Source organism: Ciona robusta, chromosome 13, assembly GCF_009617815.1.
Source record: "Ciona robusta chromosome 13, ASM961781v2".
NCBI lineage: Eukaryota > Metazoa > Chordata > Ascidiacea > Phlebobranchia > Cionidae > Ciona > Ciona robusta.
This window is the reverse complement of record NC_143247.1, coordinates 1,714,121-1,739,538: the sequence shown is the minus strand read 5'-3', so window position 1 is coordinate 1,739,538 and position 25,418 is coordinate 1,714,121. Positions and strand designations below refer to the sequence as shown.

At 35.0% G+C, this 25,418-nt stretch overlaps 3 protein-coding genes across 6 annotated transcripts; 1 reads left to right on the top strand and 2 right to left on the bottom strand.

Annotated features, from left to right (window-relative positions):
• Window positions 1-401: 401 nt before the first annotated feature.
• On the bottom strand, window positions 402-8,873 carry LOC149725706 (somatostatin receptor type 2-like). Its single transcript, XM_089891625.1, has 10 exons — window positions 8,244-8,873; window positions 7,495-7,657; window positions 5,974-6,155; window positions 5,563-5,613; window positions 5,146-5,247; window positions 3,722-3,887; window positions 2,969-3,208; window positions 2,359-2,471; window positions 1,900-2,028; window positions 402-1,437 (listed from the first exon to the last, which is right to left on the bottom strand). The coding sequence occupies exons 1-10, from the start codon at window positions 8,405-8,407 to the stop codon at window positions 1,305-1,307; spliced, it is 1,443 nt and encodes a 480-aa protein (XP_089747751.1). The 5' UTR covers window positions 8,408-8,873; the 3' UTR covers window positions 402-1,304.
• Window positions 8,874-8,879: 6 nt separating this feature from the next.
• On the top strand, window positions 8,880-14,337 carry LOC149725705 (uncharacterized). The gene is made up of 7 exons (XM_089891630.1): window positions 8,880-10,920; window positions 11,559-11,693; window positions 12,169-12,285; window positions 12,583-12,687; window positions 13,390-13,504; window positions 13,603-13,712; window positions 13,771-14,337. Exons 1-7 carry the CDS (start codon window positions 10,698-10,700, stop codon window positions 13,836-13,838), a joined length of 873 nt encoding a protein of 290 aa, XP_089747756.1. The 5' UTR covers window positions 8,880-10,697; the 3' UTR covers window positions 13,839-14,337.
• Window positions 14,338-15,491: 1,154 nt separating this feature from the next.
• On the bottom strand, window positions 15,492-22,907 carry LOC149725704 (kelch-like protein 38). 4 transcript variants are annotated; one of them, XM_089891623.1, is made up of 13 exons: window positions 21,641-22,907; window positions 21,242-21,503; window positions 20,704-20,824; window positions 20,502-20,655; window positions 19,720-20,087; window positions 19,558-19,669; window positions 19,108-19,184; window positions 18,873-19,053; window positions 18,300-18,467; window positions 18,188-18,238; window positions 17,539-17,667; window positions 17,330-17,478; window positions 15,492-15,905 (listed from the first exon to the last, which is right to left on the bottom strand). In XM_089891623.1, the coding sequence occupies exons 3-12, from the start codon at window positions 20,815-20,817 to the stop codon at window positions 17,375-17,377; spliced, it is 1,458 nt and encodes a 485-aa protein (XP_089747749.1). In that variant the 5' UTR covers window positions 20,818-20,824; window positions 21,242-21,503; window positions 21,641-22,907; the 3' UTR covers window positions 15,492-15,905; window positions 17,330-17,374. The 4 variants fall into 4 exon arrangements, with proteins under 4 accessions (XP_089747749.1, XP_089747748.1, XP_089747747.1 ...); XM_089891622.1 differs by lacking the exon at window positions 21,242-21,503 and having other exon boundaries at window positions 15,492-15,926; window positions 21,641-22,904; XM_089891621.1 differs by lacking the exon at window positions 21,242-21,503 and having other exon boundaries at window positions 21,641-22,729.
• Between the last annotated feature and the right edge of the window lie 2,511 nt (window positions 22,908-25,418).

Here is a 25,418-nt window from a genome sequence, read left to right as displayed (position 1 = left end):
TCTCACGACTCCCATAGACCGGTGTTAATTGTTTAAAACACGGTCAGGATATTTGGATATTATGCGCTAAAGGTGTCCCGTTTTCCCCAGCCTACTATATTATAATAAATCGTTTGCAATATTTTCTTTCAAAAAATTGCTGCTTAAATAAGTTACTATACATTCATTTATTGAGTTCTTCGTATATTTGATTGATTATAATATAATATTTGATTGATTATAATATAATACACTCTAAAAAGAGAGAGAGAGAGAGAGAGAGGGGGGGGAAGAGAGAGGGAGAGAGAGTAAAGGGAAGAAAGAGAGAGAGAGAGAATACTCTGATAATACACATTAAATTAAATAATAATAATCACGGAAAAAACAAGCTGACAAAAAATGTGTATGAAACAAAACATTCGTGTTATCACGACTGTCATTTCCAGCCAAGTTTTAATTCACATTAAATGATTTCATTACAGTTACAGAGAAAACAGAGAAAATTATGAAAAAAAACATTGGTGTTATAACGACTGCCATTCCTGCCCACGCAAGGAAAACAAGTTCTTACATTAAATAAAATAATAATTTTAATAATCGCAAGAGACCGCAAAGGGGGGTGGATCCCCCTGATCTGGTGTTACAAAAACGTAACCAACAAAAATCATTTAAGATACAATCTTGAACACGGTTTAATAAATGAATGAATTTCACTTATTTATTTTCACATGGCGGGAACACCAGTCGTTGTAATACTAAACATAATATTGACGAGAATACATACGACGTAACGTATATTATGGTCACCACCACTGAACATGTTTTGGGCACTTTTAAAGTAAAAATTCGACCCAAATCTCTATAGGTATACAGTGGGTACCAGTTAGAGGTATACAGTGGGTACCAGTGGGACCTAACACTGTGTCGGCACGGGCTAATTTTCTTGGTCACACAAAAAAAACGATTTTAACACTATAGGCATACGGTAAATTCCCTTGGTTACACGAAAAAGTTTTGACACTATGTGGGCACACGATAAAAATGATTAATACAGTTTAAGGATATACAGTTTAAGGATACCCATAGGTTAAAATCATTAAATGGTGACGTCATTATATTTATATTCATAATATAGCAGGGTGGGAGAAGATGGAACAAATTTAGCACATAATATCCAAATACTTTGATCAATTTTTTATAATTTTTAAATGTTCTTTGTTTACTACGACTTCCACACACCGTTGTTAAATGTTTAAAACACGATCCGGATAAGGCGCCCCCCGTCTTCCCTAACCTTACTATATATTAAAATGCCACTGCAAAATTTAGTTATTTTCATCGGTTAGTTTTTGTATTTCTCCGTTTCCGTTGTCGAGATCTATTGGTTCAGCTTTCACGGTATCAACTGTGAATGCACAGTTACGGTCGTATTTGGTTGATTCTTGGATGTCAGTTCCACTTTTCTAATAAAGAAAAAAATGAATGCAAATTGTTTTATTGTAATGATACGAATGTTATATATTTCATACACCCCGCTTACGAGTTACCACGTAACTGTGTGGGTCATTTTTAATTCGGCTGCAGGCCAATTAAATTTCGATAAATGTATTTTAACGTCACTTATTTATCTTCGCAGGGCAGGACAACGACAGTGGTTACAACACGGGTGTTGTGTTTTATAACAACACACAACACGGGTGTTGTGTTTTATGTGTGTGTTGCCAAGTTTGTAACTATTTTGTGATTAATTAAATTAAGTCCACTCATGAAATGGCGTCTTTAGAAGGAAATAGGAAGATCGTTACTGTGTGCGTAAATCAGGTCGGAAACAGATTAATCGAACCTGTGAGGTAACACGTAATGTGTCGTTTTTCGCCAAGCGAGGATAAGCAATTTAGTAATTTACATTATAGCGCTCACTTATCGATTTTTGTCTCAATGGTGCTTGAATCTTTTGTTTCAGATTGTTTCTTTGTGGAACGAACAGAACCAATTCCGGAAGAACTAGTTCGGATTCTTATTGACTTACTGACGGTAGAAGTTGCTGACCTGAGAAAGTAAACACCAGACACACTTAATGTATTCATACACTTCATGCTCACTGTTGAGTTATAACATTGGTGTCGTCTTATACACCAGACACACATGGTGTATTCATACACCTCATGCTCACTGTTCAGTTATAAAACGACTGTCTTCTTATACACCAGACACATTGTGTATTCATACACTTCATGCTCACTGTCGAGTTATAACATAACACAGATTACATGTGTGCCAAGTGTATACGAATACATATTGTAACTCTTTTACAGTAAATATTAAGTTTTAGACACTATTTTTACAATAAAGTACATTAACAATATACATAATACTTACAACCAACGCTTTGCAAAACGTGTCCCAAATACACCGTACAGAAACGGATTCAACAACGAATTAGAGTAAGCCAACAGAGATCCTATTATTGGTAGTGTAACGCAGACGGCTTGCTGTAAATTTCAATTCGCATTATAATTGGACTATACATATAGTAGTATAATTGGACCATATATATAGTTGATATGCGAGATAGAGAATGGCGGATAAATTGTGTATGTTTACTTTTGCTAACCGGGTTTGTAGTTAACAGTTCATTTTTTGTCTAGTTATAACGTATGAAGTCTTTTCATATACCATATAGGCCTACACGAATGATATATTCATACACCTCATGCTTACTGTCAAGTCATAACATGGGTGTCTTCTTATACACCAGACACACATAGTGTATTCATACACCTCATGCTCACTGTTGAGTTATAACATGGGTGTCTTCTTATACACCAGACACACATGGTGTATTCATACACCTCATGCTCATTGTCGAGTTATAACATGGGTGTTTTTATACACCATACATACATGTTGTTTTCCTACACTTCATATTCAGTCGAGTTTTAACATAAGCGTCTTCTTATACCCAAAAAATCGCATACTTTTGACCCACCTTTTCCTTTATCCCGGCTATTTTTGCCATGTGTATTGTATGGAAGGGCAACCAGCAGAATACAAAACACCCAACAAGTGCGGCACACATGATAGTGATTCTCTTTCGATCATTATCCGACCGAGAAGACGGTTTACGTTCCTTACTGGATCCGGGCGTCGGGTTCCTTTGCATGTTCTCAGTCTTCATGCGCGTAGTCGAGAGCCGGTGTATAATAAGACCATAGCACGCTACCATGATCTGTATATGAAATATACATATTTTTTTAATATGGAATATAGTAGGGGGGGGGGGGGGGGGAGACAGGACACCTTTAGCACATAATATCAAAATTTCCTGATCGTGTTTTAAATAATTAACAACGGTTTATATAATTAACAAAATGGAATGAAAAAGTGTCTCATCTTCCCCCACCCTACTATATTTAATAATGGGCATACATTATACGCTTTGTAACGAAAAAATTTGAAAAAATATAGAAAAAGAGTTTGAACACATTCTGTTATATAACATAACACAATTTTGTTAAATTATCTAAAAAAAAATTAAAAACACATTATGTTTTTTTTTACAATGTGTTTTTAAATTGTGCTGAAGAAGAAATTAATGGTCCTGTTTTTTGTTATTTGAATTTTTTTATTTGAAGATTAGGAAATATAATCTTCAAATAAAGGTATACGGTTTCCCCTTACCCCACAGTATTCTAAAGAGTCGCTAGTTTTAATGACTTAAGTACTTTTTTCTAGAGCTTACCAAAAACGGGATCAAAAACATGACTACGAAGTTGTAGACATGAAAGACCGACCAACCGCGCGGTCGAAACAAATAATGACACTCTGGTGCAATTGCTGAATCGAAATCAAACTGTGTCGCCATTGTTGTGTTGACAGTAGAAAAAAGTGGCATTTCAATTTCCGAACTATAAAAAAATAAAAGTTACAATTATCCTCGTGTGGCCGGAAAACGAGGTCGTTATAATACGAGTGTTCTGTTTTATACACCTCGTGTCAGCTTACGAGTTACCATGTATGTTACTTTATATATGATTATTTTTTGGAGTATTTTTTATGTATGGCTCATAATTTGAACAACCCATTAGTGAAAGCAATTGCCATTAAAGGGCCTAAACACACCCCAAATGTACTTCGCTTTAATCGATAGAGTGTGTTTTTCTAATTCCAACGACACCTTACTTGTTTTAATCGGTTCTGTATAACCAAAGATATTCTAGCTCAAACACCGTGAAATTCATAAAACTGATTTGAAAGTTGCGTGGCGAAAAAATTGAGAAGTGTACCACCCACGTGACAAATCACGTCACAAAATTGTTGAAACGTGGCCGCTCTCATTCAGAAAGGCGAGAGGCAGTGTTTTCAGCGAAAAACGAGAGAACAAAAAACAAACGCAAAAAAGCACAAAAAAACGCAGGTTTCGCTTTTACGAATGAATCAGTCACGTGACTAGTACGTTCCTATGTCACAATCACGGAGCTCGTAGTAAAAAAAAGATAGCGCTAGAGATCACTGTTTGAGGACGAATATCTCCGCCTATACTGGACCAATTTTAATAAGCAAAGTATTTTTGGAATCAATAAAACGGTCGCTTTATGAATTTACCATAAAAAATAAAAGTGACGTGGGGTGTGCCCTTTAAGTGCCCTGTGGACGTAGGACAAACACGCCCACAATGGTAGCAGCGACGAGTTACCTACAGGCAGGCGCGCAAACCACCAACTGTGCTACGGCGCCAGACGAACTTACCGTATTATTAGTTTTAGTAGTAAAATAACTTAAGAAATGTTTTTATTTATATATTATACCAAAGATCAGATTTATTAATATAACAACAACAATCAAATTAGCAGGATAACCAAAGCAGTTAAAATCACGCTACGAGAAATATCTATATTTGTAAAAAAAAGAAAATAGAGAATAATAGACCCAAATGTAAGTAATAATTTAATGACATTTTATTTTCGTTGATTTAAAAAATATATATGAATTAAAATTATTTATCTTAACATGGGTAGACACATCGTTATGCGATAATCGTTATAACATGGACAAGACTTGGAACTATTACCCCTGGGTTAGAGGCGACGCGCTAACCAACACTGTACCACGGCGCCGAACTGTGGCACCAATTGAAATAAAAAATGTTTTTTTCACAAAACGTACGATATGTCAGTAGAACTGCCAGAGCCCGCAAGGTTGTTTCCGAATCCTTCCGTTCCAGTTAAGTTGTTTCCAAAGTCATTTATGTTAAAGACGATGGGTTTTCTGTAAGCGCATAAACTTATTATAGCTCGATCTTTCTCATAAGACCATATTATATTTATAGGGAGAGTTCGGGGGGACACTTTTTCATCAATTTTCCCAACCCACATCAATTTTCCCAACTTCTTATAAACCAGACACACATGGTGTATTTATACACCTCATGCTCACTTTAGAGTTATAACGTGGGTGTCTTCTTATACTTCATGTGTTTGCATATTATTCACTTCATGCTCCATTTCAATCATTATTAACACCTTATATAACAGGTGTTACATGTAACAGGTGTTACATATAAGCAATACATTTTTAACTTACCTACAGTGTGGTTCTGGTCCAGTACCTGCTTTGGTCGGGGGAAACCGATAGCTGAATGTAAAATAAAACTGATTATTCGTGGGTAAAATTTCGTTTTCTGTTTTATCCACATTGTGCCCGCTGATGAATTTCCACATACGTAAATTTGTAGTTATATTATTTCCCTTTTTAATTGATGCCCGGCAAAGTAAAAGAGCAATTGATCGTCTCTGCTACTATCGTGTCCTGTGCAATCACCCACACAGTTACATACATGGTAACTCGTAAGCTGCCACGAGGTGTATAAAACAGAACACCCGTATCTTAACTATTGTCGTTTTTGGCCACGCGAGGCAAGTTACATTTATTGTACCACGACGTCAGACTTTTCCACACTTTATTGCGACGTCAGACTTTTTCACGCAAATTTACCTGCAGATACACGATCCTTTTTGCCCAACTTTAAAACTGTATAGCATGATTGGTATGCACATTAGCAGTGCAATAAGCCATGTAACAGCAGTAATAATCATTGAAGAAACAGGTTTTCTCAGTTTCTGAAGTGGAGTGGAAAACGGGCGACATACGGCAATGTAACGGTCAAGACTCATAACCTAGAAAACAAGAGAGTACAATTTTTATGAATAAGCACGTATTACAATTAACATAATTTTAGTTTACTCGGTCTAGACTAAACAAACGTCGTGGTAACGAGAACTAAATTGAATTTTATAATAGGGGTTTTACTAAGCTAAACCAAACTACCGATTTTTCGTTTAAACCTGTGTCGTGTTAGAGGTATTATCATTTAAATTTCACTCGTGTTCGGCGCCGTGGCACAGTATAGTTGGCGTACCTGCCTCTAGCGCAGAAGTTGCACGTTCTACCAATGTGAGCGAAGGTGTGGCAAAGACACTTATAAAAGTACATGCCAAAAACCATTAATGTCCTCTAAAGTGTGAGATAAACTTGAAAATACAAATAATCCTTAAAATCATTTGCCAACAAAGTTACATGTGTGATAACTCGTAAGCAGGTTACAATCATTCATTTCGTTACATAATAATACTACTAGTCTATTATAATGTTAAATGGCTTCTTGCCCTCTATTATAATTTTAAACGGCGTAGCGATGATTTTTTCAGCAATATTCCTAAATCGGCTAAAATTAGTAAAATATTCTCTAGAGAAGCATTAGCAGTGATTCTTAATCTTGAGCGCAAACAAACTTTCTATCAAATGTAGGTTGCATAGATTCCTAATCCCATTAATTTAATCACATTTACTTCCATATATAACCTAATACTTCCGCTAGCATGGCATATTCCGGAAGTTTTAGTAAATCTAGCGCACCCAATAAAGTTAAGTGTATGTAAACAAACTGATATGCCGTATTTTATAACATAGTCACTTTTCTATATTGCGATTAAACACTGTTTTACGCATATAGGTTTTTAAATATTACAATTTAAATACAGAAAACTGTCAGGGTGTAACGGTCTCGCCTTTATCCAAAACATTTATTTTTCTGTTTTATCAATAAGCGAGTTACTATACCTGTCGTTTCGCTATTGTAAATTTTCTTGTTCTTCGTTATCATGACAGAAAAGACGAAATAAATTTTATCATTTATACTGAATGAGTTAAATAAGATTAAAATACCAACTTACAGAAACATATTCTTATTTAGCTGTTAAAGTATTACCTTAAAGTATTACCTACACAAAGAACATACAAAGAATTATAAAACCGTATCCTCACGATACCATAGACCGTTGTTAATTGTTTAAAACAGGATCAAGGTATTTTGATTTTGTATTTTGATCTTACGTGCTAAATGTATGTTCTTTGTGTACTACGAAATGAGATGATAAAATAGAATGAAAAGGGAATGTCCCATCTTTCCCCCACCCTTTTTTTCCATCTTCCACAACCTATACTATACCAACTTACCATAAGAAATATAATAGAAGCGTAGTAGTTAAGGAAAAGCAACGTTTCCTTAGCTTTACACATCCACTCGGGGTAAATCCATCTACCGTTAACATCTTCCACCATTTTAAAAGGAAGAGTCAGAAGAAACAACGAATCAGCAATGGCTAGTTGAAGAACATACCTAAAAAGATGTTTAATGATCTGGTGTTACGAAAACGTAACCAACAAAAATCAAGTCCAACCACTAATGGTAATTGAGAAATATATTTCGCCTAAATGGCATCGCCAGTCTCTGTAAAAGAAGTATAGAAAAATACAGCGAAGTAATGGAATAGAGAAAACAAAGGAACACAAACACCTGCAACTACGAACACAATAAAAAGATATGTTTAAAATTTAAGATACAAACTAGCTTTTTTAGATTTATAGGTGTGTAGGCTACAAACAAGGTTTAATAAATAAATGGATTTCACTTATTTATTCTCACATTGCGGGAACAACAGTCGTTATCACACGGGTGTTCTGTTTCAGACACCTCATGCCCACTAACAAGTTACCATACTTAGGCTATGCAACTTTGTGAGTACAGAGAACACTTCTCCATTTTTCAAACAAACGGGGAAAATGGCAGCGTTTTAGTCATGACATATATTTTAACCGAGTTATCTTGTATGTAACTTTAAACGTTATAACTTTACCGGATTTTTAAGTTTTTTTATTATTATTAGAGACTTGTAACTATACAGTTACATAAAATCGACTCTTACCAGTGCGTCACAGACTTTTTATATTCTTGCAAAACCAGAATGACAAACATCACCGCCGTATTGCCGACGAGACCGAATCCACAAATTAAGCCGGAAAATACAACTTTTGGAACGTTTACTTGATGCGCAGTCACGCCTGCTAATACTCCTGCTTGAACGTGCATAGGGTATCAATGAATAATCACCCCAAAAAAGTTACATATATGGTAGTATATATGTAAGCACATAATATCTAAATACCCTGGTCGTGTTTTAAACAATTAACAACGGTCTATTGGAGTCGTGAGGAAACGGTTTAATAATTCTTCGAATGTTCTTTGTTTACTACAAAATAGGACGAGAAAATGGAATGAAAAGATGTCCCATCTTCCCCCACTCTACTATATAGCATGTGAGCAGACATGAGGGGTATGAAACAGAACACCCGTGTTATAACGACTGCATGTCATTGCCCCCACGCAATGACAAATAAGTTACATCCATTCAGCTGAAATAATACTGAATCAAAAACTTACCATCGGAAAAATTAAATGGAAGATTCACAAACCCGAAGGGATTTTCAACTTGTACGGACATCGTTATCAAGAAAATAAATCTTCAAAACTATAAGTTCGACCCTGTTCGTGGGTACTAAGAAAATAATATTGTTTAAACGTTTACTTTTACCTTTTCAACGTAACGATTACACTACGGCGTAGCTTGCCTCGGTGTACAAAGAACAAACAAAGAAATATCTACACCAAGCGTTGTTCAGCGCAGGCCAGCATAGATATTTCTTTGTTTGTTTATTTAAGCGGCGTTTACACTACAGCGTATAGCTCGTTTCGATGTACAAAAAACAAAAAAAAATATCTACACTCATCGTTGTTAAGCGCTTGTCAGCGTGGATATTTTTTAATTTGTTCATTTAAGTGCCGTTTACACTACAGCGTAGCTCGCCTCGGTGTACAAAAAACAAACAAAGAAACATCTACACCTAGCGTTGTTTAGAGTAGACTCTTCTTAGTTTGTTACGAAGCTGATCCGTTCTTTCAAACTTGCTTGTGCTTAAATTATTATGAACAGTAGGGCGGGGAAGATAAAACACCTTAGCACATAATATCAAAATATCCAGATCGTGTTTTAAACAATTAACTATGGGAGTCGTAAGGGTACGCTTTTATAATTCTTTGAATGTTCTTTCTTTACTATTAAAAGGGACGAGAACACAAGAGAAAAATGTGTTCCATCTTCCCTCACCCTACTATACTAGTTTTTAAACGTGCAATACGAAAGGAGCGCTTACTGTTAAGCTCTATTCTAAACTGTTACTATAACGCCAAAGTTATATGCAATGCCATAATGACTTAATGTTATAACGGAAAAGTTCTACAGTGATGATGGATTAGTATAAGAGGAAGTAGGTGTTTCTATACGGGTGGCATACAGTGACGTTACTTCATTATATTGGAGCTCGAATATTCTATCATGTACGTATATGGCATTGTTTTTCATCCGTCGCTTATAGGTCTACATATTTATGTGCTAAAAGTGTCCCATCTTCCCCCACGCTACTGTAATATGATTGAAAAAAACCTAATATAGTTTTACTAAAGTTATAACATGGGTGTTTTCTTATACATCAGACACACATGGTGTATTTGACTCACTGTTGAGTTATAATACAGCTGTTTTCTTATACACCAGGCACACATGGTGTATTCATACACCTCATGCTCACTGTTGAGTTATAACATGAGTGTCTTCTTATACACCAGACACACATGGTGTTTTCATACACCTCATGCTCACTGTTGAGTTATAACATGGGTGTCTTCTTATACACCAGACACATATGGAGTATTCATACACCTCATGCTCACTGTACAGTTATAACATGGGTGTCTTTTTATACACCAGACACACATGGTGAACTCTAATATTTAATTTTCCGTGTAAAGTTAGAATTTGTATTAAATATAATATCAAACACAATTATTCCGGGACAAAACAAAGTCGGGAAGTCGCCCCTAACGATGTTACGTATCATCCTATACGTAGGGCACGGACGTGATGCTTAATTATTTTCTCATCCGCTATATAATTACCGTATAGCTCAACAGGGAAGCATATATATTGCATTATTGGATGGGAGAAGGTGAATTTGGATATTATGTGGTAAAGGTGTACAACTTTAGCACATAATATCCAAATATTCTAATCGTGTTTAAACGATTAACAGCGGTCTATAGGAGTCGTGAAGATACGATTTTAAAATTCTTTGAATGTTCTTTGTTTTCTACCAAATGGGACGAGAAAAAATAAAGAAAAGGTGTCCCATCTCCCCCCACCCTATACCGTATAATAGGACTTTTTACGTGAGGTATAATTCCATGGAAAAAATTTTGGCAATATATCCTTTAACAATCTATGCTTTTATTTTAGTAACGGAAAAATCAGTAGCCATAAATAGATATGCTGTTCGTTTGGATTCTGTTAAATTTGATCGTCGTAACATCAACCACTGGTAATTGGCATCAACTTGATGGCATCGAATATTACATTGAGTATACAGCAGTTCAGGGAGTTGATAAAGCAAAGGAAGGTTGTAAAGCAATAAACGCCACTCTGGCTGTTGTTAAAACTTGGAAAATTCAACAACTTCTCATGGGAAATATCGATATCACAAAGCTGACTGGTAAATAACAATTAAGCTGTTACAGAATACACGATAGTGTTAGTTCGTAGCCTACATTATAACATTATTGGGAACGTAATGGCCATCTAGATCTTTTTTTCGTCTAACAGTTGTTCTTGATATTTGTCCCTTTTTTATAATTTAAAAAAAATATTTAGATTTTAAAGCACATACTTAGTGTTTCATTTACATTTGTGAATAAATGTGTTACCTTAAATGTGGTCTTAGCATTAAACTATTGATAGCATTCGATGCAGACTTTTGATAAGGAGTTTATGTTTACAAGGGCGTCTGTGAAAGTGTGCAATGCTGGGTTCAAGGCTCTTCGCTGCTACCATTGTGGCGTATGTGTCCTTGGGCAAGACACTTAACGGTAATTGTTCCAACCCAGTGGTCACTAATAGGTTGTCCAAAATATCAGCCCCATTAAAAAAAATCACCCCTAAAAACTAATTACCACAAAGCGACATATGTGGTAACTCGTAAACTGGCACGAGGTATATGAAACAGAACACCCGTGTTATAACGACTGCCGTTTTCCAGCTACGCGAGGATAAAGTAAGTTACATTCATTCATATTCATACATTGTGCCTATTCAATCGACGCATGCTCTCATATTAAAATTGTACTTTTATAGCTCAGCCATATGCATTTTACATTGGTTTGCGTCGTCCCAGTAAAACTACATTGCAATGGTCGGATGGTACAACAACTGATACGACATCGGTCTTCACTTATTGGGGTGTTCCTGATTTATTTTACAATCGTTGGGGTACAGTCCTTTTACGTATTTATTTTTATATTAAATTTCTTCTTCTAAAGTTTATTTTTATATTAAAATGCACTTCTTCTAAAGTTTACAAGTGTGCTACTGAAACTGTTCAATATGAACTATTAGTGGATTTTTTTTCGTGCTTTTGTTTTTCCATTATGACCTAATATTCGGGTCAATCCTCTTTAAAGCCGAATTGTACGGGTTGTGTCCTTAAGCAGACTTTTGTTTCTATTAGAAGTTTTCAAGATTCTTATTAGAAACTTGACAATAATTAAACATAAATGGCTCATTTGTCTGCTAGGTGTAGCGACCACGCTTATTTTCTTCCAATTAAATGTAAATATGTTTTTAACTGTAAGTGTGTTTTAACAACTGTTGTTTTGTCGCTATATCCTGTCTTTTTGTTTAAATAATTTCTAAATCTTCGCTATCATAATCGAAGAGACAAGTGTAATTATTATTTTATTAATAGTATCTGGCGAAATTTCTGGAACAGAAGTTTGTGTTGTTATGGGAAGGCCAGACAGAATTATTGAGTTCAAGTGGAGTTCTCGGGACTGCGGCGATAGATTTCGCTTTATTTGTCAAAGTAAACTATCAGGCCATTTTAAATTAGCAAACTATGTTTTATTGGGGAAGACGGGACACATTTACTGCATAGTATCCAAATATCCTGATCGTGTTTTAAACAATTAACAACAGTCTAGAGGAGAATTCTTTGTTTCCTATTAAATGGGACACGGAAATAAAATGAAAAGGTGTCCCATATTTCCCACCCTACTATACATTACTCAAATAGTTATTAAAATAAAAATATATGTATTAATCTGTATATGACGCTGTATAATGTAATTAGTGATTATGCATCTGTATTATACCGTTGTAGGAAATATAACAACGACAACAACACCAGAACCGTCAACAACAGAACGTTCGTTCACTTCAGAAGAAACAGCAACAACAACTAATATGCTGGACCATGTTACAATAGGTACGGTAATCTCTAGTTAAAAAAACAAACAATTTAACTGTTGTGTGTACATATTTGTTTTCCCAATAGAATAAATAAATGTAACTTGCTTTATCCTCGCGTGGAGGGAGTCGTTATAACACGGGTTTTCTGTTTCATACACCTCGTGCCATCTTACAAGTTACCAAGTATGTAACTGCGGGTATTTATTTTTTAGACTTTTTCTTTTTTTCGTATGGCTGATAACTTGGGCCAACCCACTAGTGACCACTGGGTTGGAGCAACTGCCGTTAAGTGTTTTGCCCAAGGACACATACGCCCACAATGGCAGCAGCGACGAGCCTTAAACCATATTAAGATCCGTTTACACTAAAACAAATATAAAACAACCAATTATAGCTTTTCTACAGTAAGCACGTAAAATAAGTTATTTATTTTTACGTCTTTTTTTTAATTCTACCAAAAAAAACGATGCGTGTATGGCTGCAATTAATCTATAGTAGGGTGGGAGAAGATGGACCACATTTAGCACATAATACCTAAATATTCTGATCGTGTTTTAAACAATTAATAACGGTTTATGGGAGTCGTGAGGATACGATTATATAATTTATTAAATGTTTTTTTTGTTTACTACTGAATAGGGTGATAAAATAGAGTTAAAGGCGTCCCATATTCCCCCATATACTATATAGTATATATTTAACTTTGCATTACGTTTAGGAGATGTGTCACACAGGTCTATGTGCAAAACACCACCGTGGGTTGACCCTCTCATCGTAGTTCTCTCTTTAACTGTCGTAATCTCACTATCACTTCTGCTCTACACCTGTAAAAGGTAAGTCTTGCATTTTAAAATACTCAACCATACAGCAACATTAATGTATTGCTTTGATATAAAGCTGGCAAGATACATTTACAATTTGTTTGTTGCAGACTGAATTTACTTCGACCAGAAGCTAAACCACCTGGGACTGGAGCAGTTAACATGGATACGACGGAAGTGGCATCAGGACATATTATTCCGTATGCCACAACTTCTAGTTGTACGTACTTGGATGTGTAAGTTGTATTACAAGAATAACTGAACCATTGCTTATTTAGATCAACCGCCGTATTACGAAAACCTAAAGGCGCCCGAACCGGCGTATGAAGATCTCAATAACGAATAATGTCATCCATATTTGATAACCCAAGAAAAAAAAACATGGATTTGTTGCTATGTATTATAACACCTGTAGTGTAGTTCTGTCGGGGAAGATAGGCCACTTTTAGCACAATAAATCCAAATATTCGTATCGTGTTTTAAATAATTAACAACGGTCTAAGGGAGTCGCGAGGAAATGGTTTTATATTTCTTTGAATGTTCTTTGTCTACTAGCTAATGTGACGAGAAAATAGAATGAAAAGGTGTCCCATTTTCCCCATCCTATATATAACTGTCACTACACTTTTCTATATAGTTTTCTCTTACATCTTATTGCGTTGATTGCGTATGCAACATCTTAACTTCAACATGTGGTATATGTTCTGTAACGCCTGGAATAATAATTAAGCACGTAAGAGTCATTTTCCAAACACAACTGAAAACTTTAGTTCTCAAATTTATGCTTTAATCTCTTGATTGAAAACAAATCATAATATATATTCATAAATTTCGAAACAAAGAAATTACCGATTACATTTCCTGTTTAATCAAAGGCGCTAAATCCAAAATGTACATTTTATATATATAGTAGTGTGGGTATATATAGTTACATATAGAGTATTTACATATATATATATATAGTATTTATATATATAGTACTCTATAGGAGTCGATTAGTGTTAGCTTGCCTTGTATTGCGTAGCACGTCTAGTGAGAAAGGAAGAGGGCGATAGAGATCATATATCACTACATTTATTACATATGCCAGTAAGTTAAAGTTACATTTTGTCGAATGTGTAAAAAAGCATGTAGTTCTGTGGAGTAAGATGGGACACCTTTAGCACATAATATTCAAATATCTTGATCTTGTTTTAAACAATTAACAACGGTCTATGGGAGTAGTAAGAATACGGTTAAACAATTATTTGCATTTTCTTTGTGTCTAATTCATCTGTTTCGCAACTATAATTTGTTCGTATTTTAGTTATATATATATATGTGTGCTTACCTGATTGTTGTCCATGTGTTTATAGTTTGGGCCGCCGAAGCTTAGGACGTTATACGTGTGTCGTGTGTGAAATTGTAAGTGTCTGGACCACGCTCATACAAGTTGGTTTTAAATAAAAATTTACACTTAATAAATACTACCTGTGGAATTTTTTTGTGAAAAAATAACAAGTTTGGTCAGAAAAAAACGTTTTAAAAAGTACCAAAAAATCCGCCTATTGTTGCGTCACTTTTACGTTTATGCGAATCGCAATTCGCATAAACATTTTACCACGCAAAAAGGGTGTATAAAAAAAAGAAAGAAGAATCAAAAAGCAACGTCGCTATGAACGCTTGGCTTTGTGCGTGATTATTTTATTGAAATATTTTTTATGTATGGCTGATATTTTGGACAACCCATTAGTGACTGACCATAGGGTGGAGCAATTGCCGTTAAGTGTCTTGCCCAAGAACTCATACGCCCACAATGGTGGCTGCGACGAGCCTTGGACCCATTACCTCTGGGTTACACGCTAACCACTTTGCCACGGCGCCAGACTTACTGCTACACGGTAACAAACGGCAACTAAAAACCGCCACGTTGTTTGCTTCTGGTTTGTTTTTAATCAAGCTTTGTCGACTGCGTAGTAAAAGGGTTAAATATAATTATAATAGTTAAAATGCGTGCTCATTCATGTTCTTATTTCTTTATTATTGAAGTCACAATACCTGCAGTTTTTCATTAGCGCTATAGGTTTTTTGTTTAAATAAACGATGTATTAATATATTTTACTACGTTGTATTAAAAAAAACTTGCTAAAACAGCATAAAAAAGTCTTTTACAGTAACAAAAATTAAAGAATCTGATTTAAAAACTACTGTGCATATACATGAAATCATATGATAAAAACTTAAAGGTTTATAATTTCTACAAAACTAAACAATAGTTATTTATACAAAAAGATTGAAGAAATATTTAGTTCATGGACAACTTGTAAACAAAATCCCTTCTTCTCGTAGAAGTTTATTCTTTTCTAGATTCTTTGACCAAATCTTCCATTCTTCAGTGTAAGAATTTATGGAGCAGATCTTTCCATGGCATGAACTGATTATACAAGATATAGGCCTATTGATAAGTAAATATAATGAGTGTCACCTTGTATACCTAACATACAAGGTGTAGGGGAGACCGGGGATACTTCGGACGCGGGGATAGTTCGGACCATGTACATGACGTCACAATAGAGCATTGTGATATCATTATTAACAAATCTTATTGTTTCCATTACAAAGCAGCATAATGTTTGGGGGCATGCACAGTTCAACCGATTAGTTAAAATAAAAAAAGTTAGTTTAACAGAAATATCTACTTTTTAAGTTTTTGGTTGTAAGGGTATAGTTTGGTTGCTGATAGCCGAAAGTAATTCTTTTGCGGTGGAAGTCGTAGTTTAGAAGCAACACTTCAATAAGCAAACGTAGATTTTGAGCAGGAGGTAAACAGGCGGCTATGTTTTTGCTTTTTTTATGTCACCACGTGTCTGGGGATACGTCGGACAACATGCCCGGGTTGGTAAAGTGTATTATGTTGTATGCTCACAATAGTTTTAGATCCTAAAAAATAGTAAGAACGTTTAAAGAAAGACGACATCAGGAGAGTATCAAGCGACTGAATGAAAAAAAGCTATTTTCCAGTTATTGAAGATGATACTCGTACAGACAGGGGACTATTAAGGATTAAGATTTCTCATCAACTTTTCCTGTTTTAATATGCGCTAAAGTACCAGCTTAGCCTAGTCGATTGATATATTAGATGATTCGTTATTATTTCGTTTGTCGTTTTTACCAACGGTGTCGAATAAAACCAAAAAATGTATACTGTCCGAGGTGACCCCGGTCATGTCCGATGTTACCCCGGTACCGGGGCAACACCGGACACTTGAGAGCCTTAGGAATTTGACCTTTTTCATGCATTTCTAGTTTTCTTTGGCATGCGACTCTCCTACTCTTTTTCGGCAAAGGATCACCCTTTACAACAAACTAACATTTAAATTCATGTGACGCATATAAAAAAAATTATTAGCAATTTTCAAAAAAACGTCCGAACCATCCCCGGTCTCCCCTAATGTTGAACTTGATGATTACTGTTGAGTTATAGTATGGATGTTTCATATAAACAAAAAAAAATGATGTGTTCATGCACCTCATGCTCACTGTCGAGTTATAACATGGGTGTCTTCTTATACACCCTATGCTTACTGTCAAGTCATAACATAGATGTTTTCCTATTAAGCAGAAACACATGGTGTATTCATACACCTCATGCTCACTGTCAAGTCATAACAAAGGTGTACACCTTATGCTCACTGTTGAGTTATAACATAGGTGTCTTCTTATACATCAGACACACATGATGTATTCATACACCTCATGCTCACTGTTGAGTTATAACATAGGTGTCTTCTTATACATCAGACACACATGGTTTATTTATACACCTTATGCTCACTGTAGAGCAATATAATATCCCACCTTCCATACATAACAATGTGGTCACCAACACAACAAGCAGAACCTTCACCAAGTTGAAAGGGAATGTTGTTTGTTAACATTGTTAACTCCATCAGCAATGTTCATGAATTCACCGCTTGATAATTGATCATTGTATAAACCAATACCACCTACGCAAAGTGTAATTGTTTGTTATACTAAGAATTGTATTGTCTTAGGACAAATATTACCGAAACAATATATTTTAGAATGAAGTTTCACAGCTGCAAAGCTTCTTCTCGCAACTTGCATGTCTTTCCCTCGTGTCCAACATGCTTGGTTATACAATATATCCTTATAAATATCCACAAGACTACAAGCTAAACATAGCATGTTAATATAAAAACACTTTCAACAGTATGTCATTAAAACAGAAGTAAATTTATATAATCTGTGAAGCGATTGTCGTTTTTCATCTATTATTTCAAACTATTTCATTTTTCAGTCGGTCATTCATTTATGTGGATAGTATATTGAGCATCTGTCGCCCTGGCAAAGTGGTTAGCGCGCCTGCCTGTAACCCAGAGGTAATGGATTCAAGGCCCGTCGCTGCCACGGCAAGACACTTTGTTCCAACCCAGTGGTCACTAATGGGTTGTCCAAATTATCAACTATACACAAAAAAACAAAAAATAATCACCCACAAAGTAACATACATGGGAACTCAAAAGCTGGCACGAGGTGTATGACCACCCGTGTTATAACGATTGTCGTTTTCCGGCCACGTGAGGAAAATTAAGATACATTCATTCATTCATCATAGTGAGGATAACCAAATAACCAATTATACAAGAGACTTCCCTTTAATATTTCTTTTTAAACACAATACAAGTAACCAACCTCGAGCATCAATGTCATCATATTGTTTGCCACCAAGTATAAATATTCCGCCTGCAAAACGTTTAGTTATAAGATTTGTTAAATTTTTTTTTTCATATATTAAACAACTTACGACCACCACTGATCACAACGGCACCTTCACGGAAAGGAAAAGTGGTGTTTGGCCTGTTTTGCCATTTTTTCTTTTCCAAATCAAAGCGAACAATCCGGTTTGTTATCACTTGCCTTTTGTTTACAGTTTCAGATTTTTTCCCGAACACAAACAAATAGGGTTCCAACCCTATGATTCATTTAATATTTTAATACACTTTCTCTGACGCCCTGGCAAAGTGGTTAGCGCGCCTGCCTGTAACCAATAGGTAATGGGTTCAAGGCTCGTCGCTGCTACCATTGTGGGCGTATGTGTCCTTGGGCAAGACACTTACCGGCAATTGCTCCAACCCAGTGGCCACTAATGGGTTGTCCAAATTATCAGCCATACATAAAAAATAAAAAACTCAAAAAAATAATCACTTACAAAGTAACATACATGGTAACTTGTAAGCTGGAACGAGATGTATGAACACCCATGTTATAACGACTGCTGTCGTTTTTCGGCCCCACAAAGATAAAGTAAGTTACATTCTTTGATTCCTTTAAGAATACGCACACAATAATCGTGTCAATCATGGAGTTAGGCACTTACCCAAAAAATGTATTGAATTACAAATCACCATATGTTGACATTGCATGTTATTTGGTAATTCTGTAATATCTTCCCATGTTTTCCCATCATATGACTTGACTTGATTATTGGAACAAATATAAACTTTATTTTTATGAACAGTAGATGCTGTGATAGAATCTCTGTATCCTCTTTGTTTATTCTGTTAAAATTCAATCATATTTTAACAATCTTAAAACAACTTTAAAATTGTCACCTGTTTCACTTCAACTTTATTTTCATTAAGTATAAAGTTGCCATACCGAACATCTGATACATAAGTGACAATCACATCTGTAAAACATAAGACAACTCGGTCCTTCGTCATAAAACAGATGGTTAGCGCGCCTGTCCCTAACTCAAAAGGTAATGGGTTCAAGGCTCACCATTGTTACCATTGTGGGAGAATGTGTTTTTGGAAAAGAAACTTATTGGCAATTGCTCCAACGGGTATTCCTAGTCACTAATGGGTTGTCCAAATTATCACTTAAAAATTAATCACCCACAAAGTAACATACTTGGTAACTCATAAGCTGACACAAGGTGCATGAACACCTGTGTTATAACGACTGTCGTCTACTGGCCACGCAAAGATAAAGTAAGTTTCATTCACTCATTCATTCAATTTCAACTTTTTTATAGGTGCTTTTAAAACCACTTTCCATACCTGGAAAATCCCCTTTCCTTGGATTGTATGTTGTTGTTGGTGGTAATCCAATGTTGTCAAGATACTGTTTGCAAACCACTTTACAACATTCAGGACAATCATAAACAAGTTTCTAAAATTAAAGTACTTAGTAATTAAAAAATACTAAACAAGAATTTTTACCTCTATTCTGATGACATCTCTGATAAATTGGGTAGAAAGATTTTGAAACCTTATATTTCTAAACAAAGTTGGGAAATATTGTTTCCTTGATGGTAGATCATGCTTCACCCAACCAACCATACACTCATAAACAACTTCCTCTGACTCCACCACAACATCTTCAGATGAAATAAACATCTCTACATCTTCAGCACTCAACTCATTCCAACTTCCATCAAGACAAACATCTCTGAAGTGAACCAGCACATATTTATCAGCCTTTTTTACCAAGTCATCCATAGAATGCAACTTGGCCAAACCACGAAAGTGAATGCAATTTTCAGCATTGAAAATACTGTGCACATAATCAGCAGCAACTTGCAACAAATCTATAAAAATATTTTGTAAAGGAGATTTCCAATAAATGTTATTTCTTCATCTTTTAGTGATATTTAACATCCAGAGCGTGGTAAAAATGGCCCCAAGAATACCTTTGATCATGACATTGTATGAATGAATGAATGAACGCTACCCAACTGTGCCATGGCACTGGACAAAGGCAAAGCGTTAATTGAAACCAAAGATTTAACATTAAAAAAAGCTAGCACGAGGTGTATGAAACAGAACACCGGTGTTTAACGACTGTCGTTTTCCCGCCACGCGAGGATAAAGCAAGTTACATTCATTCAAATGCAATTGAACAATAGGTACACACAAGCTAAACACAATTCGTTAAATCCAACCATATACAACCTACAAACATGTTAACAAACTATATATATATATATATATATATATATCACCTGGTATTTGCATCAGGGCAGCACAACGAATTGTTTCTTCAATATTTCCAACAGATAACTCAATCTTCCCGCTGTATAAGAAACCCAAGATCCGTTCAACACATTGTTTTGATGATTCTTTAATTTCAACCCGTTTTTCAAAACCTTCCTTTAACTATTAAAGACTGAGGTTCAGTTTAAAACTTAAAAAATCTCAATTTACCTTTGAAGTAAACATTGCATTGAAGTATTCACTTCTTGCAGCAAGAATCCCTTGATGTACGGGGTATTCTTCATCATCAATACAAATTGTGAAGTCACAATACAGATTATTCATCCTTTGTCTTTATATAACAAGAATGATATAAATGAATGTCACCTATTTATCTTTAGATAATATATTATAACAATAACTTTTATTTGTCTGTTCGATTACGACAGCGAAGATTTAGAAATATTTAATGAAAAGACAGGATATAGTGACAAAACAACAGTTTTCAAAACATGATTACAGTTAAAAACCTATTTACATTTAATTGGAAGAAAATAAGCGTGGTCGCTACACCTGGCGGACAGACAAGCCATTTATTTTAGTTGGGTTAAACTTCATATATAAACAAAAGTATGCGTAAAGACAGGGCAACAAAATCATTACAACACTGTTTTATACAGCTCTTGCCAAAAAGACGGTAAATTTTTATGCATGGTTAATAATTTGGGCCCATTAGTGATCAATGGATTGGGCAATCTTTGGTAAATACCTTCGCAAAACGTCCAAAATTTCCGGCCGGTCCGCCAAATATATCACAATTCAAAAATTGTAAAATGCAAGATGTTAAGTCTTGTCCATTGATTAAAGAAATAAAACATCAAATTTTAAACAGATCTAGAACTTTGCCAATTCCGTAATTTGCAACATAACATAAAGTTCATGGTCTACTTTAGACGGAATTACATTTTGGGTTGATTGTTTATGGTCCCCCGGTCCACAAAATTTGTTTCGAAATTTTACCGGTCCGCAAGCTAAAAAGGTTGAAAAACACTGATCTAAAAGAACCATGGTTTGCCTCTGAAGTGGACTTAAATATTCAACATAATACAAATATATATTGCTAGATGAATAAATGAAATTGAAAAAAATTAATGTAAGTTTAAGTTACTTGTTTAATTGTTCCAACATCATCCATGGATATTCTTCACTCTTCATCACTTTTGATGTTTTATCTTCAACTAATTCCGATTCTTTATCAGAATAAGAAATGCAAAGACGAGGACAACCCTTAATATCATCCTTATCCTCAAGATCCATTATCATCAACAACTTGAAATGTTTAACCAACTTTCAATCTAAGAGAAACAAATCATAGGCGTAAGGTTAGGGGTGCCTGGAGTGGCATGTCACCCCAACTTTTAAAACAGGGCTGACTTAACCCTAGTTTTAAAAGATCAGATTTTAATGTTACCCCAGCTTTTACCCTGCTTTTATTTGTCTATACAAACAGCCATAGTATATTGCATTCACCACATTAATCGATGAGGTTCTTTATGTTTGACAACTATGAGTGTAAATGCATTTTAACAATGTCACCCCAGATTTTACCTTGTTGTTAGGTGTCTATACAAACAAGCAGACCCAAAGTATATTGCATTCACCACATTAATCAATGAGGTTCCCTATGTTTGACAACTATGAGTGTAACTGTATTTTAACAATGTCATCCCAGATCTACCCTGCTTTTAATTGTCTATACAAACAGCCATAGTATATTGCATTCACCACATTAATCGATGAGGTTCTTTATGTTTGACAACTATGAGTGTAACTGCATTTTAACAATGTCACCCCAGATTTTACCCTGCTGTTAGGTGTCTATACAAACAAGCAGAGCCAAAGTATATTGCATTCACCACATTTTTCAATGAGGTTCCCTATGTTTGACCACTAAGAGTGTAATGGTATTTTATCAATGTCACCTCATATTTTGTTAATAAACTGCATAATGTTACGCATGTGAACTAAGTTATTACACCAGTAATGTTTACATAGAAAAAAGCAAACACTTTTTTGCAGTTTGTTTTGACTTATTAGCGATCACTTAGCAACTGCAGTTAAGTGTACACGCAAATTACATTAAAATTCAACATTTTCTTCTTGTTGGGTAATACTACGGGGCAATTTTGAATATTTTGGACAAAATCAACACTGCTAAGTACATATAAAACAAAATACTCAAAGACAAAAAAAAAACTATAAAAGTTCTAAATGACCAGTAATATACATAGAATATATATTCTAATATCTGGGGAAAAATGAACACCATTCAGAACGTATAGAACAAATAACTGAAAGGCTAAAACCCATTGGAAAGTTTAAATCACTACTGATAAGCACATTAAATGTTATTTTGTCATATATTGTTCAACTATAAAGTAATAAAAAAGAATAATACTGCAGTTGGGGGAACATGTGTGGTAGTGTGGACACATGAAATTGTGAAGTTTTATAAAAATTATAGTTAAAAAAACTTTATTTGTCTCTTCGATAACAGTAGAAAATTTAAAATTTTAAACGAAAAGACAGGATATAGCGACAAAACAACAGTTGTTAAAACACGCTTACAGTTAAAAGTTTCAACATGTTTATATTTAATTAAAAGAAAATAAGTGTGGTCGCTACGCTACACCTAGCAGACAGACGAGCCATTTATGTTTAATTATTATCAGGTCAGTCTAAAAAAAAAATAAAAACAAAAGTGTGCGTAAAGAATTTAATATCTTTTAAGAAAAATGCTAAGTATTTTATTTGGGGTGCAACCGCCCCCCTATCCACCCCTGAAATCCGCCACTGGTCAGATTAATAGCCTACTGGTTAGCAGAAGGGCTTGCCGCATTTGAAATTTGCCTAATCACATTAATTTTGAGTAATTTTTATAGATTTGGTTTACTTTAAGAATTTTTTGGGCGATCAACACAAGTTAGATTTTTGGATTAGAACTTAGACATTAGGGATTTGTGGTTGAGAAACCCTATCTGATGTGTTAAAAACCATAATCGGTAATTCTTTAGCTGGTGGCCACCTGAAATTTTGGTTTCAAAATGTTTCTTAGGTGTCACTGATACCCGCTGTATAATTAAAAAAAAAAAAACTCGGGCGTTTGTGTCGAAAATTAACTTTGAAAAGACGCGAAATCGTGTTGCGTCACAGTATTTTCCACATAAGCAGTCATGAATTAAACCAAGGACTATTGTGTCATAGAATGCATATAATATACCACTATTGTGATGTAACAGACCGCGATTGTGACGTAATAAATCGTTAATCTTACGCAAATCAGACGAATTATGATAACGAAGCATGTTTTCCCGCATTTTTAAAGTTAATTTTCGACACGAACGCCCGACTTTTTTGAAAAGTATCAGTGAGGCCTATAGAACATTTTGAAACCAAAATTTCAGATGGCCACCAGCTAAAGGATTACCAAGAAACCCTATCTAATGTGTTAAAATCCATATTATTTTTGCAAATTCACAAATAAAATAAAACACGCCCTAACGAGTTTTATTGCAAATAATTTTTTTTAAATTCATGATCGCAAATATTTGTTTTGCTATGAACGTCAGGGGTTTATAGCCGCTTTAGGTGCTAGTGAGGAATCCTCCTTAATTTTTATTAACGATTTTTTTATTTTATCGCGTGTCACCTTTGACGGCCCACCCAACTAAAAGTACTTTGATTATTTATTATATTTTTGATACGTAATTGAAGTGTCGCTTGTTTTTTCCAACGACACCAAGATTGCTGCTCCAGGTGTTGAGGTGTACCATAACCCGGGATATTTAATAATATAAGATATATTTACTAATATATGATTTTTATGGGGAAATACCGTTACGGTCCAATAATTTTCTTTTTTTCCTTTTTTAGTCTCTCGTTTTTTCTATAGGCAAGGGGGGGAAGATTCCTCACTAGCACCCCCCTTTAATGAAATAAATAATCAAGTGTCAACTGCTACTACGTTACGTGTAATGTACATGTAAAGTAAGTTACATACGTTTATTCATACTGCAACTAAAACATACGAAGCAATAGTAAGCTGCTGAAACTAAAACATAAGAAGTGATAATAATATCATCTTGCTGAAGCTAAAATGTACCCACGGTTCACTGAGTTTTACCTGTGTGACGTCAATTTACGCAACAATGGATCAGTGTTATGAAAAGAATAAAATTTTTCCTTCGGGTGTTTCCCTAACCTGCGAATATTATAGAAATTTTCCACTTTTTGTTATTTAGTAGTGTAGGGGAACACGGGGCACCTTTAGCACATTATATCTAAATACCCTGATCGTATTTTAAACAACTTACAACGGTCTATGTGAGTCGTGAGGACCCGATTTATTAATGTTTTAAATGTTCTTAGTTTAATACTAAATGGGACGAGAAACTAGAATGAAAGGATGTCCCATCTTCCCACCCTACTATATAAGTAAAATTAAAAAAAACAAACTTTGTAGTCAGTGCGGTAACTACAGTGAAATTTGTTTGGCCGCTGTCTAAGCTCGGCCAGAAATCCCTTTGTAATATCAAATTACAATTTGTATTGGTGCCAATTTACTGATAGCGTCACTTCCAATTAAATCGCGATTTGTCTGCTTTTAACATATTTACGATTCTATACGGGTGAGGTCCCGCAGCATGACACTCCAAGGGTTCTAGGACTTAGGCCAGGATTGACTTAGTACCAAAATATTTACGTTTGCTGAAAAAAACATTTTTTATGAAAAAAAATAATCACCCACAAAGTAAAATACATGGTAACTCGTAAGCTGACACGAGGAGTATGAACACCCGTGCTATAACATCTGTCGTTTTCCGGCTACGGGAGGATAAAGTAAGTTACATTCATTCATTTATGGGGATCAAAAATAAAAAAAATTC